The sequence below is a fragment of the Rhinoderma darwinii genome, chromosome 4, assembly GCF_050947455.1.
Source record: "Rhinoderma darwinii isolate aRhiDar2 chromosome 4, aRhiDar2.hap1, whole genome shotgun sequence".
NCBI classification, from domain to species: Eukaryota; Metazoa; Chordata; class Amphibia; order Anura; family Rhinodermatidae; genus Rhinoderma; species Rhinoderma darwinii.
The window spans coordinates 36,095,662-36,112,352 of NC_134690.1; the positions used below are offsets into that span (position 1 = coordinate 36,095,662).

The 16,691-nt window shown below is 39.3% G+C and overlaps 1 protein-coding gene across 1 annotated transcript; it reads right to left on the reverse strand.

Annotated features, from left to right (window-relative positions):
- Positions 1-1,641: 1,641 nt before the first annotated feature.
- On the reverse strand, positions 1,642-15,526 carry LOC142760398 (hatching enzyme 1.2-like). The gene is made up of 9 exons (XM_075863584.1): positions 15,479-15,526; positions 15,241-15,381; positions 8,899-8,920; positions 8,075-8,140; positions 7,799-7,933; positions 7,577-7,694; positions 6,345-6,523; positions 6,153-6,234; positions 1,642-1,795 (listed from the first exon to the last, which is right to left on the reverse strand). The coding sequence occupies exons 1-9, from the start codon at positions 15,524-15,526 to the stop codon at positions 1,642-1,644; spliced, it is 945 nt and encodes a 314-aa protein (XP_075719699.1).
- Between the last annotated feature and the right edge of the window lie 1,165 nt (positions 15,527-16,691).

A 16,691-nucleotide genomic window follows, 5' to 3' on the forward strand; every position in this document is an offset into this window, starting at 1 on the left:
GAGTGTGAGAGGACTACAGCCACCATGAGTACTACAACTCCCAACATTGGTCTCCGCACTTTCCCTCATCCCCATCGGGCTGTTGCACATATATGTGGTTAATTTTTGGTTTGTGTAGGGGGCGGCAATAGAGAGTCCCGCACAGGGCGCCATCCAAGCTAAGGTTGGCCCTGGCTGTCACCAACCCTAGTCAGAAGGAACTCCGCCGCTGCCTGCACCGAATGACCTCCTCGGCTTCTCCGGTAAGTCACATGAGGCAGAGCGGAGAGTGGTTGCGGTAGGCTACCGCTGACCGGTCTGTTCACAGTGTGGCGCTAAGTACAAGGGGGGGAGTGTGGCGCTATTTATAAGGGGGGAGTGTGGCGCTATTTAAAAGGGGGGAATGTGGCACTATTTACAAGGGTGGGGAGTGTGGCGCTATTTACAAAGGGGCAGCGGGCTGTGTGTGGCACTATCTACAGGGGGCTGTGTGGCGCTATCTACAGGGGGCTGTGTGTGGCCTCTTTAATTTATTTTCTTCATTTATTTTTATGTTAATTACATTATAGAACTACATCGCTTGTAAAATGTAGAAATGCTTTTATACTAGAGTTACATTAAAAAAATTGTGAAAAAAAAATTACACCTCATTGATTGGTAAAGAAAGAAAACATGGCGAGGGGGAAGGAGATGTCGGGAAATAAATTGGGGGGGGGGGGGCGCCAATCTGAATCTTTGCCCCGGGTGCAGGAGAACCTAGCAACGCCTCTGCTGAGATATGGCCTAACAACTGCCTGTGTACAATCAGTACACAGGCTAATGTACTGGCACATTAATATATGCCAGTGCATTACAGTTAAAAAATCAAAATGAAAAATCCGTCTATGGGATTAAATAAAAAAAAAGTACAAAAATGTAAAAAAAATTAATGTTAAATAAAAAAAAAATTGTCAAAAAAATACACAGAAATACAAATTTTTTAGAATAAATAAACTTTTTGAAATATACAGTAAGTCCCAAAACATGAAATAATATAGACATATTTGGTATCGCCACGACCATAACAACCTGTACAACAAATGTATAACATTATTTATGATGATCGGTGTTGGGTGTAAAAAAAATTAAATAATAAAACTGCAGCGGAACTGCTTTTTTTCAGCATTTTCACCAAAATAAAAATGTATATAAATTAAACGATAATATATTTGTACCAAAAAATGGTACCTACATAAAGTACAACTCGTCCCGCAAGAGACAAAGTCTCATACAACTACGTCGTAAAAAAAGTTATGTGCGTCGGGATGCAAAGAGGGAAATATAAAAAAAATAGTTCTTTACTCAAGGCCAAAATTGGCCTTGTCCTTAAGGGGTTAAAGGGGTTATGTGTGGACCAAAAATTATTTACAGTGTACTCATTTCAATATGTAGGTATACTCGCTAATATACATTCCGGTTCCCCGTCGTGCTCATTCTGAGATTTTCATAGATTTTTATACCGCTGCCGGCGGACCGGAAGTCTAGTTGCACAGTCTTTTTTGATGATGATACGACTCTTCATTATATGACCTGCCCCGTTGTACTCTATGTACAAGTAGTACAGTGAGTACGTAAAGTACAGCAGGGCCGGTCACATGATGCAGAGTCGTATCGTCATCACTATTATAACATCAGGGTGAAATATAAGTACTTACTGCAATTATAGAGCGCGTTGACCTTCTTCACATCCGAATCATCCAGTCCTACATTCTGTCCAAGAGTTATGGTAGGGTCAGATTTAACGACCATTGATGGCTTTCCTGTGCTGTAGTAATTCCTATGAGAGGTGGGTATTGTTAATCATATGCCTAAAGAAGCGCATGTAGGTTATATTTAAAATTAGATTAGACTTCATGGGTTTTCATTTTTTCATGTACAATGATGGAGTGGGGGTAGTTCCCCTTCTAGTGCCTTACAAAACGTGGTTACAAAAAGCATCTCTTGCTCTGGAGCACCCAGCATGATCATGCATTACACAGATAGCCTATCGATTTAAAGGGACACTGCGTAATGCTTAATTTCCTCTGTGGTGGCGCTGCAGGGGAACTGAACACTTGCTTCTGGGTTCTCTCGCTGATCACAACTGATCATTTTGTAAAAAAAAATATTTTTAAAAATGGATCGGATTCTTATGTTCCTGGTTAGTTACCTTAATCCCTTCTCGACATTTGTTGTATGGATACTTCATGGAAAGCTACTGCTTCCCGCATTTTGCCGTATCCATAGGACAAATAGTGAACACCGGCCCAGAAGCTGAGTTGGTGCCCCCATACCTCGGTGTCGGCTGCATGTTATAGCTGACACCCTGGGGAAATGGTGAGGTCCGAAGTTTGCTCCGATCCCCGCTATTAACCCCTTAAATGCAGCAGTCAAATGCGATCGCTGCATTCAAGGTGTTTTCAGCTCATCTGCACCCCAGCAATGAAATTGCCGGGATGCCGGTGTCTGCAAAGGCAACCGGAGGCCTAACACTGGCCTCCCAGTATCGAAAGCGATCGCTGCATCTTAGTGGTTGGCAGCAGATCGGCAGCTCTGCACTGCAATCGCAGGACTGCCGACTGCAACTATGGCATCCTACTTTGCCATTATGGAAGCCTATTAGGCCCTGCCCGGGGGCGAAGCCTAATCGGCTTGCTGTCAGTGAATGACTGACAGATCTAATACATTGCACTACGTAGATAGTGCAATGTATTAGAAAAATAATCTGACAGTTTGACCTTCAAGTCCCATAGTTGGACTAAAGAAATGTTTAAAAAAGTGTAAAAATAAAAGTTGTTAAAAGTAAAATAAAAGTTTCAAGTAATAAAATAAAACACTATCGCCCTTTTTCTCTTATCAAGTCCTTTATTACTGTAAAAAATAAACAAACCATACATATTTGGTATCGCCGCGTCCGTAATGTCCTGAACTATAAAAATATTATGTTATTCATTCCACGCGGTGAATGGCGTAAAAAAAAACTTAAAAAACCTTAATGACAGAATTTCGGTTTTTTGGTCACTTTGCCTTACAAAAATTGGAATAAAAAGGGATCAAAAAGTCGCATGTATCCAAAAATAGTACGAATACTAGCTACAGCTTGTCCTGCAAAAAAAACAAGCCCTCATACAGCTCCGTCGACTAAAAAATGTAAAAGTTATTGTTCTCAGAACAAGGCGACAGAAAAAATACCTTATTTTTACAAAAGTAATCTTATTGTGCAAAAAGTTATAAAACTTAAAAAAGTGCTATAAATTTGGTATCGCCGTAATCGTACTGACCCGCAGATTAAGTTAACATGTAATTTATGACACGTGGTCAACGTTGTATAAAAAAAAAAAATGCCAGAATTGCTGTTTTTTGGTCACCTTGCCTCCCAAAAAATAGGATAAAAAGTTGCATGTACCCCAAAATGGTACCAATAATAATTACAGCTCGTCTTGCAAAAAAACAGCCCCCATACCACTATGTCTATGAAAAAATAAATTCGTTAAGGCTCTAATATGTCAGGAAAGCAAAATATGCAGTTGTGCCGGCCCGAGAGGAACGTTTCTTCTCTTTCAAAAGGCAATTTATCAAAGCCCCAAAATTAGGGAACCAGGAAGGGGAGGGCCCAAACATTTCTGCTGGAAGCGAGGGTGCCCGTATTATAGCAGGACGACAGTTCCCACCAAAATTCCCCAAACTGTAAAGGTGCGGAGTGTGGACCAAAAGAGGATAAGAAAGGACATTTATCAGCGCGACACCGGCCTGTGCAGAGAGGATTGCTTCACAGCTTAACAACAATTTATGGATTATTTTGTTTTTTAAAACATTATTATACCACCTGACTATGCCCCTGATGTACTCTGCCCAGCTTACATATGCCCCCACATTATAAACTAAAATACCAGTAAAACTCCAAACAAAACTACTACAAAGCAAAATCAATGCTCCAAAAGCCAAAAGGCGCTACCTCTCTTCTGAACCCTACAGTGTGCCCAAACACCTGTTTACTTCCACATATATGGCATCGCCATACACGGGAGCACACTTTTAACAATTTTTGTGGTGTGTGTCTCCAGTGGCACAAGTTATGCATGGCATATTTGCCACTGAAATGGCATATCTAGGGAAAAATTAAAATTTTTACTTTGCACCATCCACATCACAATCATTTATGGAAAAGACCTCTAGGGTGAAAATGCTCACTGCACCCCTTAATAAATGCCTTGAAGGGTTTAGTTTCCAAAATGGGGTCACTTCTCAGGGGTTTCTTTTATTATTTCACATCAGAGCCTCTGCAATTGTGAACCAATACTGTGTATGTCGCCAAACGAGGCCTCAACATCGCATGGTACTCTTTCACTCCTGAGCCTGGTCGAATATCCATGCAAAAGATTATTGCCCCATGTAGGGTGGTTCTAAAACCGGGAAACACAGCATAATAATTAGAGAGCTGTCTTGTTATGGTGGCACAAACTGGGCACCACATATTGGTACATCTATGCAAAAAAATCCCATTTTCACTCTGCAACCTCGAGTGCACACTAATTTCTGCAAAACACCTGTCTGGTTAACATGCTCAGTACACCCCTAGATGAATACCTTGAGAGTGTAGTTTCCAAAATGGGGTCAATTCTGGGGTGTTTCCACTGCTTTGTTCCCACAGGGGCTTTGCAAATGCGACATAGCGACCATAAACCGATCCAGCAAAATCTGCACTCCAAAAGCCAAATGGCGCTCCTTCCCTTCTGATCCCTGTCGTGTGTCCAAACAGCAGTTTATGACCACAAATGGGGTATTGCCGTACGAGGGAGAAGTTGATTTACAAATGTTGGGGTTAGGGTTCCTTTATTCCTTTATTATTCCTTTATTTGTTCCTTTATTTGTGGAGAAAATGAAAAATTTTGAGCTAAAGCTATGTCTTATTGAAGAAAAAGGATTTTTTTTTTTTTTTTCACTGCCCGTACTCTGGAGAAGTTTCTTTACAAATGTTGGAGGGCTTTTTCTCCTTTATTCCTTATGGAAATAATTTTTTTATAGCTGCAGTACGACAACATCTTATTGGAAAAAATAAAACTTTTCATTTTCACGTCCAAATTCTAATAAAACCTATGAAACAACTATGGGGTCAAATGCTCACTACACCCCTAGATGAATTCCTCAAGGGGTGTAGTTTCCTAAATGGAGTCACTTTTTGGGCATTTTCATGATTTTGGTCCCTCAGGGGCTTTGCAACATGGTTTTGGTCCCTCTGGGGCTTTGCAAATACAACATGGCCTCCGCAAACCATTCCTGCTAAATTTGAGCTTCAAATGGCGCTCCTTCCGTTCTAAGCCGTGCTGTGTGGTTTATGACCACATGTGGGGTACTGTTTTACTCAGGAGAAATTGCTTTACATATGTTGTGGTGCTTTTTCTCCTTTAATCCTTGAGAAAAAAAATAGCTAAACCTACATTTTCTTTGAAAAAATTTAGATTTTCATGGCCTGCTTCCAATAATTTCTGCAAAAAACCTGTTGGGTAAAAATGCTCACTATACCCCTAGATAATTTCCTTAAGGGGCGTAGTTTCCAAAATGGGGTCACTTGTAGGGGGTTTTCACTGTTTTGTCCCCTCAGTAGCAGTGCAAATGCGACTTGGCCTCCCCAAAAAATTCCTGCTAAATATGAGCTCCAAGAGCCAAATGGCGCTCTTTCCCTTCTAAGTCCTGCCGTGTGTACAAACAGCCATTTATGACCACATGTGGGGTATTGTTTTACTCAGGACAAATTGCTTTACAAATGTTGCAGTGCTTTTTCTCATTTAGTCCTTGTGGAAATGATAAAAAATTAGCTAAACCTATATTTTCTGTGAAAAAATTTAGATTTTAATTTTCACGGCCTACTTCAAGAGCAAATTTTTCCATTAATGTAAAGTCCAATGTGTCACAAGAAAACAATCTCCGAATTACTTCGATAGGTAAAAGCATTCCGAAGTTATTACCACATAAAGTGAAACATGTCAGATTTGAAAAATGAGGCTCTGTCAGGAAGGTCAAAAGTGGCAAAGTGCGAAGGGGTTAACAGATCATGATAATCTTGTTATTTTGTGTGAATATAGCTTACATGATACATCCAGAATGGGGTACTCTACAGTAATGTACGTGTACTTTCAACTTTGTCATATACTTACGAGTTAAATTGCAAGATTGATTTGTAGCCATATGGTAGCTGAAAAGTATTTCCTCCATCCAAGATAAAATTGCTGTAATCCCCTATTTAAGAAAAAATAATGAGATATCAGTCTCGTGATCCTTCAAGTCAACATTGTTTTATGTTTTATTGAGGGGGCTAATGTCAAGGCTATGTAAATATAGGTGCTCACTTGGGGAAATATTTTGCAATAAGACATCGATATACTGGTTCCGGTCAGGCCTGGTATGCTCATAGAAGAAGCCCAGCGCGTGCATGAATTCATGTGGTACCAGAGTGTATTTTATACAGGAAGGCATATCAAGGCTCAATATCTGTCTACCTCCAACCTTCCCAACATACGACCAACACCTGAAAAACATAACAGCATCAAGTACCATATTAGTACATGAACAGTCCACATTAAAGGGGGTTTCTGTTTTTTTTGTACATAAAGCTTAAAGAGATTTCTGGAAGATTACATTGATAGCCTATCCTTAGGTCAGGATATCAATGTGTGATGAGTGGAGGTCCATACCCTGGAAACCCCAATAATCAGCAGAAGAAGATGCTGCATCTCTACAGGCACAGCAGCACATCCATGCACATGATCAGTGGGGGGGGGGGGGGGTCCCTGGGTCAAATCCCCACTGATCACTCAATGGTTGCCTATATTAAGGATAGGCTATCAATGTATATTCCCATAAAATCCATTTATAATAAAAAGTTCTACAACTTTTTGAACATACATGGCATTTTATTTCCTCACCATTTCCAAGCTCTTATTTTGCTGTCAGTGAATGAAAACATACATTTAGAGATTAAAAACCTGTAAAGACCAGAACCTTTTCATACTGGGAGTTTACTACACTTATATCCAGTGTAGACAATACTCTCTGATCTACCTTGCTCCAATGTATCAGTGTAGGTAGCCTTGACTGTTAGGCTTACAGAGGATAGCTTAGATTACATACCACTGTAGCAAATTCCCAGCTGCGAGAAAGAAGAATTTTGCTATTCACTGACTGCAAAAAGCTTGAAAATAGTGAAGAATGGAAAATCAAATTTTTTTTGACATTTGCAAAACTAATAGAGTACTTATACTATCATTTAAGGGGTATTCCCAACATAAATGCTTGAGAGGTAAGGGTCCCAACTCTGGGGCCCTCACCCATCGAGAGATCTGTGAATCCATGACCCCAGTTCAGGACGACCACACTCCCCATAGAAGTGAATGGAGAGTTGGCTGCGCGCTGGGAGTTACAAAAAAAGCCAAGAGCGCTGTTGGGTGCCTCGGTAGCTGGACTCATGGCTATAATATTAAAGAGGTTATTTGTGATGAGACAACTCCTCTGATTTTCATTCTTCATGGATTCATTTTTGTGGACACTGTTATAGTTAAGCTTAAATGATAGATTTCCATACCCTCCTCCAGTCTCTATACTGATATAGTCTTGTTCATTGCTTCTATTGACAAACTGTACACAGGTCATAATCTCAAATTCCTTCATGAGCGTATCGAACATTGATATTTCGAAACTAGCTGGAAACAGAAGAACAGAGTTATGTTTTTAGGTTTAAAATATTGACAAACTTCATCTCTAGACACAAGTATCTCAGGTCAGATCTATAATAGGGATAACTTACAATAATCAGGGGACACGACAAACGGAACTATTACCATTCCATTTGCTGATTTTTTCCATTGGCACCCAGGACATACTTTGGCACTACGTGAGTGTTTAACGTCAATGTCACCACCCACAAGGAAGACAGCGATGTCTGCGATGAGAAAGGACAAATAGTTAGATCTATATTGACAGATTTTCACAATGATGAAAAAACACCCAAAAATTGCCCCAAAAAGTTTTGTTTATCAATACAATGCAGTAATTTCATTAGCAAATATTACACAAATCTCACCTTTGTTTGCTTCCTTAATTATTTCAAACATTGCTCTGCTGTCAGCGTAAGGATAAGGGGCAATTGCTAAAAAAAAGAAAGAAATTAAAATGTAATACCAAAGTAGCAGCACAAATGTTAGAACATTTTTACCTTTAGCAAAACACTGCGTTCACTAGAGTTCACTTATGACGATTTTTGGGGAGAATTTTGTTTACTTAAATTTCAGGAGATTCAAGTAACGCCTCTGCAAGAACATAATTTGAACAATGCAAATAGGGGCATCAATGTTGGATTAGAAATAAGAACCACCAGCACAATAATGATATTTCCCATCCTAGCCTCACAATTTCAGCAAAAACAATGCTCAAGATGCAATTGTTCTCTCACTGTACGGATAACATCTACCATGCAAGATCATTATAATTCACATAGGCAACAATTTTCGTGATACATAATAACCATCTGTAGAAACAAAAAAATCTGTCCCAAAAGCAGACTAGCCTCTATTGAACATGTTGAATACTGACAAAATAAAGTATGTTTTCCATTTGATAATACAGTGAGTACTCTTCTATGTGTTTTTAGAGTCAGGAAGAAGCAGAGAAAGCTTAAGATTTTTGTCATTTTTATACATTTGTATTGGCAGAGTTAGTACAAGTGAGGATGGAGCAACTTTAAAGTGGCAATTGGATAGGTGAACTGAATTACTAGTAACTGTTTTATTACTGACTATGGAAACCATAACAAAAAGCATGAGGGAAAGAAGGAAAATTAGCAGAGTTAATTGGGAGAAGAAAAATGGAAATAAGGTTAGATGGATAGATAGAATAATCTTAACTTACTTTTTCCAGCATCTTTTGTTTTCTATGAGAAAATAGAGACATGTTTATATTGGGAGAATGAGAAAAGTACTAAATACAGGTCTATCTACCTCTCCTTGTAAGATTCTTATGTCATTATGTCAATTGGTACTTGTGCTGTTATATCCGTTGTCTTATAACGACCATACTATCTGAATACAGTTATATAGTCTGAAACACTTCATATCTATTGATGCATATTATTGAATTACCTTCTGTACAGACTACTATCTAACGGATAGTTACATACATCATTTAAAGGACGCACATGCACTTTATTTACCTGCCTCTCACATAGTTGCATGGTCTGACTCCATTCACCAGCCAATGATCCCTGTTTTTACTGTGGTCTTTTTGGATTCTTTTTATATTGTGTTATCATTGTTAATAAAGTTTTTGTACATTTACTACTTCTCAGTTTCCCAGTGTCAATCCTTCTTTTTTGGTTTTCTCTCTCCTTGTAAGAGAAGGGTCCACCCACATATAGGCTGGATTTACATACACACAATGAAGAATAATATCATTATCCGGATAATTGGTACCGTATATTCACAGATATCTTGTTAGGATTAAATTAATTCTTAACCAAAAAATGTTGCTCCAATCTTGACATAAAAATAAATCCAGCACGCCGATTCTAATGAACTGGCCTGCACAAATGCAGGAATTAATCCGTGACCTGTGTACAAGAAGATCCAGGCAGTGCTACTGAGTCCACACATTAGGTGGAGAGAAGAAATCAAAAGAACACCAGGGGGCACCAAACCATGTATGTAACATAAATATCTGCACATGGGAACGTTGAAAAAAAAAAATTACAATTGAAAAATTTTCTGTTTTGTGAGATGTAACACAAAATTTATTATTAACCCCTTCCCGCTGCAGCCACTTTTGACCTTCCTGACAGAGCCTCATTTTTCAAATCTGACATGTTTCACTTTATGTGGTAATAACTTTGGAACTTGTGGAAAAACACCAATATTAAGAGAAAATGTGCAAATATTAGCACTTTTCGAAATTTCAATGTATCTGCTTGTAAGACATGCAGTAATACCACACATAATAGTTACTACTTAACATTTTTAATACGTCTACTTTATGTTTGCATCGTTTTTTTAACATCCTTTTATTTTCCTAGGACGTTACAAGGCTTATAAGTTTAACAGAAATTTCCCACATTTTTTAGAAAATGTCAAAAGCCTATTTTTCTAGGGACTAGTTCAGTTCTGAAGTGGCTTTGAGGGGACTATATATTAGAAAGCCCCCCATAAATCACCCCATTTTAAAACTGCTCCCCTCAAATTATTCAAAACAGCATTTAGAAAGTTTCTTAACCCTTTAGACTTTTTACGAATTAAAGCAAAGTGGAGGTCAAATTTACAAATTTCATTTATTTTGCAGAAATTCCATTTTAATCAATTTTTTCTGTAACACAGAAGGTTTTATCAGAGAAACACGAATTAATATTAATTGCCCAGATTCTGCAGTTTTTATAAATAACTCACATGTCCTAGTGTCCTAATGGACCGAAACACAGGCCTCAGAAGCAAAGGAGTACCTAGTGGATTTTGGGGCATTCTTTTTATTGGGGTATGTTCAAACGGGCTATTTTAACCATTTAACCATTTTTTCGGGCCGTAAACGTCCCGAAAAACGGCTGGAAAATCGGAAGAAGAATGCCTTCAAACATCTGCCCATTGATTTAAATGGGAAAACGGTCATTGACATAGACAAACAGCTCCAAAAACGGCCTAAAAAATGCAGCAAAAAACGTGAGGTGCTAAAAATACTGCTTTGTCCCTTGAAAACAGCTCTGTATTTTGAGACGTTTTTTAGTAAGCGTGTGAATATAGCCTTGGATTAAATTTTAGGCACTATGTCAGGTTAGAATGGGTCTTGTGGAGCCAAAACAAAGGAAACACCCCCAAAAATACCCTATTTTGGCAACTAGATGCCACAAGGAATTCATCTAGGGGTGTAGTGAGCATTTTGACCCCACAGGTGTTTCATAGATTTTATTAGAATTTGGACGTGAAAATGAAAAGTTTTATTTTTTTCCAATACGATGTTGTTGTACTGTAGCTATAAAAAAATATTTCCATAAGGAATAAAGGAGAAAAAACCCTCCAACATTTGTAAAGCAACTTCTCCAGAGTACGGAAATTCCCCATATTTGGTAATAAATTGCTGTTTGGGCACATCGCAGGGCTCAGAAAGATAAGAGTGCAGGATTGGTTTCTCGGTACCATGTCGCTTTTGCAAAGCCCATAAGATACCAGTACAGTGGAAACTCCCCAAAAGTGACTCCACTTGGGAAACTACACCCCTTGAGGAATTCATCTAGGGGTGTAGTGAGCATTTTGGCCCCACAGGCGTTTCATAGATTTTATTAGAATTGGACAGTGAAAATAAAAATGAATTTTTTATCAATAAGATGTAGCTTTAGCTCAAAATATTTTTATTTTCTCCACAAATAAAGGAGAAAAATAACCCCGACATTTGGAAAGAAACTTCTCCAGAATTCGTAAATACCCTATATTTGGTCATAAACTGCGGTTTCAGCACACGGCAGGGCTCAGAAGGGAAGGAGCACCATTTGCTAGAATCGTTTTTGGGTGCTGTGTCGCATTTGCAAAGCTCCTGTGGGACCAAAACAGTGGAAATCCCCCAATAGTTACCTCATTTTGGAAACTACACCCCTCAAGGTATTCACCTGGTAGTGGACTGAGCATGTTAACCCCACAGGTGTTTTCCAGAAATTAGTGTGCACTCGATGTTGCAGAGTGAAAATGGCAATTTTACCATGGATTTGCCATTTCAGTGTCCAATATGTTGTGTCCAGCATGTGTCACCATGAAAACGCAGCTCTCTAATTAATATGCAGAGTTTCCTGGTTCTAGAAACACCCTACATGTGGCCCTAATCTTTTACCTGGACGATCAACAGGGTTCAGGAGTGAAAGAGTACCATGCGAAATTGAGGCCTAATTTGGCGATTTACAAAGTATTGGTTCACATCTGCAGGACTGATGTGAAATAAGAAAATAAACCCCTGAAAAGTGACTCAATTTTGGAAACTACACCCCTAAAAGCATTTATTAAGGGGTGTAGTGAGCATTTTCACCCCACAGGTCTTTTCCATAAATTATTGCCCTGAGGATGGTGCAAAGTAAAAATTGCAATTTTTCCCCAGATGTGATATTTCAGTGGCAAACTTGTTGTGCCACTGGAGACACTCACTACAAAAATTGTTAAAACGGTTCTCCGGATATGGTGATGCCATATATGTGGATGTAAACTGCTGTTTGGGCACACTGTAGGACTCAGAATAGAGGGAGCGCCATTTTGCTTTTGGAGCGTGGATTTTGCTTGGTAGTAGTTTTATTTGGAGTTTTACTGACATTTCAGTTTATAATGTAGGGGGCACATGTAAGCTGGGCAGAGTACATCAGGGGCATAGTCAGGTGGTAGAATAATGGGGTAAAAAAACCAATAAAATAATCCATAGATGTGTGTTACGCTGTGGAGCAATCCTTTCTGCACAGGCCGGTGTCGCACTGATAAATGTCCTTTCTTATCCCCTATTTGGTCCACACTCTGCACATTTGCAGTTTGGGGAATTTTGCTGGGGAAGTGTTGTCCTGGTATAATACAGGCACCCTCGCTTCAAGCAGATATGTTTGGGCCCTCCCTTTCCTGGTTCCATAATATTAGGGTCTTAATAATCGCCTCTTGAAACAGAAGAAATGTTCCCCCCGGGCCTGCACACCTGCATATTTCTTCTTTCCTGACTTATTGGAGCCATAACATTATTTTTTTTATATAGACGTAATGGTATGAGGGCTGTTTTTTTGTAGGATGAGCTGTAGTTTTTATTATTACCATTTTGGGGTACATGCGACTTTTTGATCACATTTTGTCCTATTATTTGGGAGGCAAGGAGACCAAGAAACAGCAATTCTGGCATCGTTTTATAGGTTTCCTTTTATGCAGCATTCACCGTGCGTTATAAATGACATGTTGACATAGCGCTTTTTTATAACTTTTTGCACAATAAAATTACTTTTGTAAAAAATTATGCCTTTTTTCTGTCACCATGTTTTCAGAAGCCTAACTTTCTAATTTTTTCGTCGAGGGATCTGTATGAGTGCTTGTTTTTTTCGAGACGAGCTATTGTTTTTATTGATATAGTTTTTCGATACATGCAAATTTTTAATCACTTTTTATTCAAATTTTTGGAAGGCAAAGTGACAATAAAACAGTAATTATGTATGATAGTATAATGGTTGCCTTCTTGAACACAAAAAAAAATACATGGAAATATACCCAACATTTCCTTAAATAGTTTGAAACATCTTGTCTCCAAAGTATATGTACATATATTTTTTAGACAAAAAACAGATATATCCACCAACAAAGTAATAGACATTACTCACGCCTTGATGCAAAATCTTGAATCCGGTCGCGCAATGTTTTGGCTCAATAGCGTTCCTCAAGCTCGATTTTAATGCAGATCACGGGAGTCCAGGAATTTAGATATAACACATGTCCAGCCCCGCATGAGCAATCCACTGGTCGCATCTATTCTAGACCCAATCAGTGGATGCCGATGCACTTGTGGCACACGTGTGCATAGACAGACGCAATATAGGACTGCAGACGCTGGTACTTGGGACACATGTTGACTTACCCATGGCGCCATAATGGTACATAGCTATCAATTATTGCAGCGTATATATTGACTACACACGCAGCTATCTATATAAAAATTCTTGATTCAGCCACTGTTTTTAACAGACCCCTGAGAAAGCCGGGTCCCTCCGGCTATACGCGTGGGGAAGGGATTGAGGCCAGCTTTACACTTAGTGCCCATTCAGCTGGTTTACCTTGTCCAGGCTTTCCCATCTTGAGATCATAAGTAGCCACAGTTGGTATTGTATATTGCACATGGCACTTTATATATGTATATTTATGTAGCATTTGTTGCATTGTATTCTTTACCATAATTGATTTTCTTGCTGGGTTGGACTAGTGTTTATCTATGTTTTACATTAGTGCTGGTCTCTGGTCACGTGTCTTATTTTGGACCTGGCTTTGATACTACAATATATGGAGTTTTGCCCGCTTTGTTTTGTGTGTTTTTTTAACGTTTTTCTTTATCGTTTTTAGTTCTTGTATTTCAGAAGCAAGTCATTTTGTGATTGCTGTAATTCTCATAGTAGAGCAGTATTAGTCACTGAAACCGTAAAGTTGGGCATACATACTTTAAATCACTGGTTTCCCGACTCAACCATAAGCTTACTTGTTCAGCTTGGCTTTCCCTATCTTCAATGGTGAGAGGGGAATAATCCGCTGCCAAAATCCCTCTTGCAGCGGCTTATTTCCCACTGGAACAAAAAATTGGACATGTTGATCTCCATCATGCCCAATCCTTCGTTCCACGACAGCAGATGTTGGAGACCCCCATACACATCGGGTAGTCAGCCAAATCTGCAGACTTTGGCGGGTTCAGATAAAATTCATCTGAATGTCATCTGAATGTCATCTTTGTCATGTGACCGGCCCCACTGTACTCTATGTATAAGCAGTAGCAGTAGTACATCAAGTACATAGAGTACAGCGAGCCGAAGAGTCCTATCGTCATCAAATAAGACTCTTCAATGGATAGAGGGGAATAATCCACTACCAAAATCTCTCTTGCAGTGGCTTATTTCCCACGGGAGCAAAAAACTGGACATGTTGAAATCCAACATGCCCAATACTTCTTTCCACGACGGCAGATATTGGAGACCCCTATACACATTGGATAGTCAGCCAATCCTGCAGACATTGGCGGGTTCGGATAAAATTTATCTGAATTTCATCTGAATGTCATCTGGTGCAGTGGCATCTGGTAGATAAGAGGACAGCAGAAACGAGAAGAGGTGATTATGTTGTGAGGACGCAGGACACATAGGAGATTTGCCTATGTATAAGCAGTAGCAGTAGTACATCGATTACATGGAGTACAGCGGGGCCGGTCACATGACGAATTCGTATTGTCATCAAAGAAGATTGTGCAACTAAGCTTCCGGTCCCCAGGCAGCACTTTAAAAATATATGTAAATCTCAGAATCAGCGTAAAGGGGGACCATGATGTATATTAGTGAGTGTACTCACATACTGCAGAGAGTACACTGCTAATAATTTTTGGTCCCCACATAACCCCTTTAAGTTTTGTTACTGTTGTTTTACTCACTACATACGTTGAATTTTGGTCCCACATGTCTACCTATAACCCTAGTCTTAATCTTAGGACCCTTTAGTGGGGAGCAGTATGTGTCACCTGCAGGCTACTGTTTATCATGGTCAATGCATTAGGGATATTAAGGAGGTCTGACAGAATAGTTACAGCCGAAAATTCAGGTTTATTTTGCTTTGTGTTTAGTGCTATGTGATTATTATGAAGATCTTTGAGTAAACAGGACTTTAGAGTGAAACGGAATTGAAGATTATAGTGAATAGCCGGTTTCATGAAGAAAGTAACAGTACAGTAAATGGTCTCATTATTTTTGTCAAATTACCGTCTTGGGTGGTGGAAGAGGTGACACGTACTGGTCAGTTGTGTTCATGTTTGTCCTGGGGATAGTTTGAGATCTTGCTGTGAATGGGATGTTAAATTCTTTTGTATCATTGACACACAAAGAACAATTATTTTTGAAGGGCTACTGTAACGATTCTAACGGCTTCTGACCTTCTCCACCTACAGGTGTAACGTGACCTGCAGGGCATATTTCTAGTGCAAGAAAGAAACACATCCTGTGCGCCTGCACACATACACACACACACATATACAATGTCGTTATTTTTTCCAAACCCTATAATTCAGTAACGTGTAGAACCACTTTTAGTAACAATAACTTGAAGGAAATGTCTTCTGTATACATTTTTTAGTCTCGCACATCATTTAAGAGATTTTTTTTCCCACTCTACTTTACAACATTGCTTCAGTTCATTGCTGTTTGAGGGTATTCAGGCCCTTTTACACTGGCCAATTATCGGGAAAAAGAGCGGTCATAGAACGCTGGTTCCCGATCTTTGCCCTGTGTAACAAGCATTCGTCCCCATACATATCTCCTTGTGAAAGGAGCAAACGAGCGCCAATCAAGGAGCTGTCTCGTTCATCGGTGCTCGTTTACATGGCCCACGTCGGGCCATGTAAAAGGACCCTTAGTTTATGCAAAGCTTTCTTAAGACCAATAAGGTTGAGATCTGGACTTTGCCTTGTCCTGTCCTCAACTTTAGCCAGATTCAGTCGCGTAGCTAGCGGTGGGGGCACCATGACCGGCAAGGCCACGCTACAGTATTAACGGAGAAAGGAGGGGAAAAAAATGGATCGTCTGGAGGCGCTGCTGCGTGGCAAAATTTGTAGAAATGACGGTAAAGTCCAGATATAATAAAATCGTTTATTTCAATATGTGGCTACGCGTTTCAATGCTGATGTTCCCCCTTATGTCTTGACTTTCCTTGGTTGTCCCAGCCACGGAAACGCGTCTCAGCGTTCTCAGTGTAACCTAGCAACACAACTACTTTCATTACAAAGTTACTTCACGCTAAACTTATCAACAATAGTGAAAGTTTAACTAATCTTTTATATAAAAATATAAAATTGTCAATTCAGAGCTTGTTTTACTGGTTTTAATACACCTGTTTTAATGCATTGCAGATGAGAACACACTCCCGGCTTTTAAAGACCACTACTTTTAGGTTATTTCTGTAATTTATACAATTCAGGCA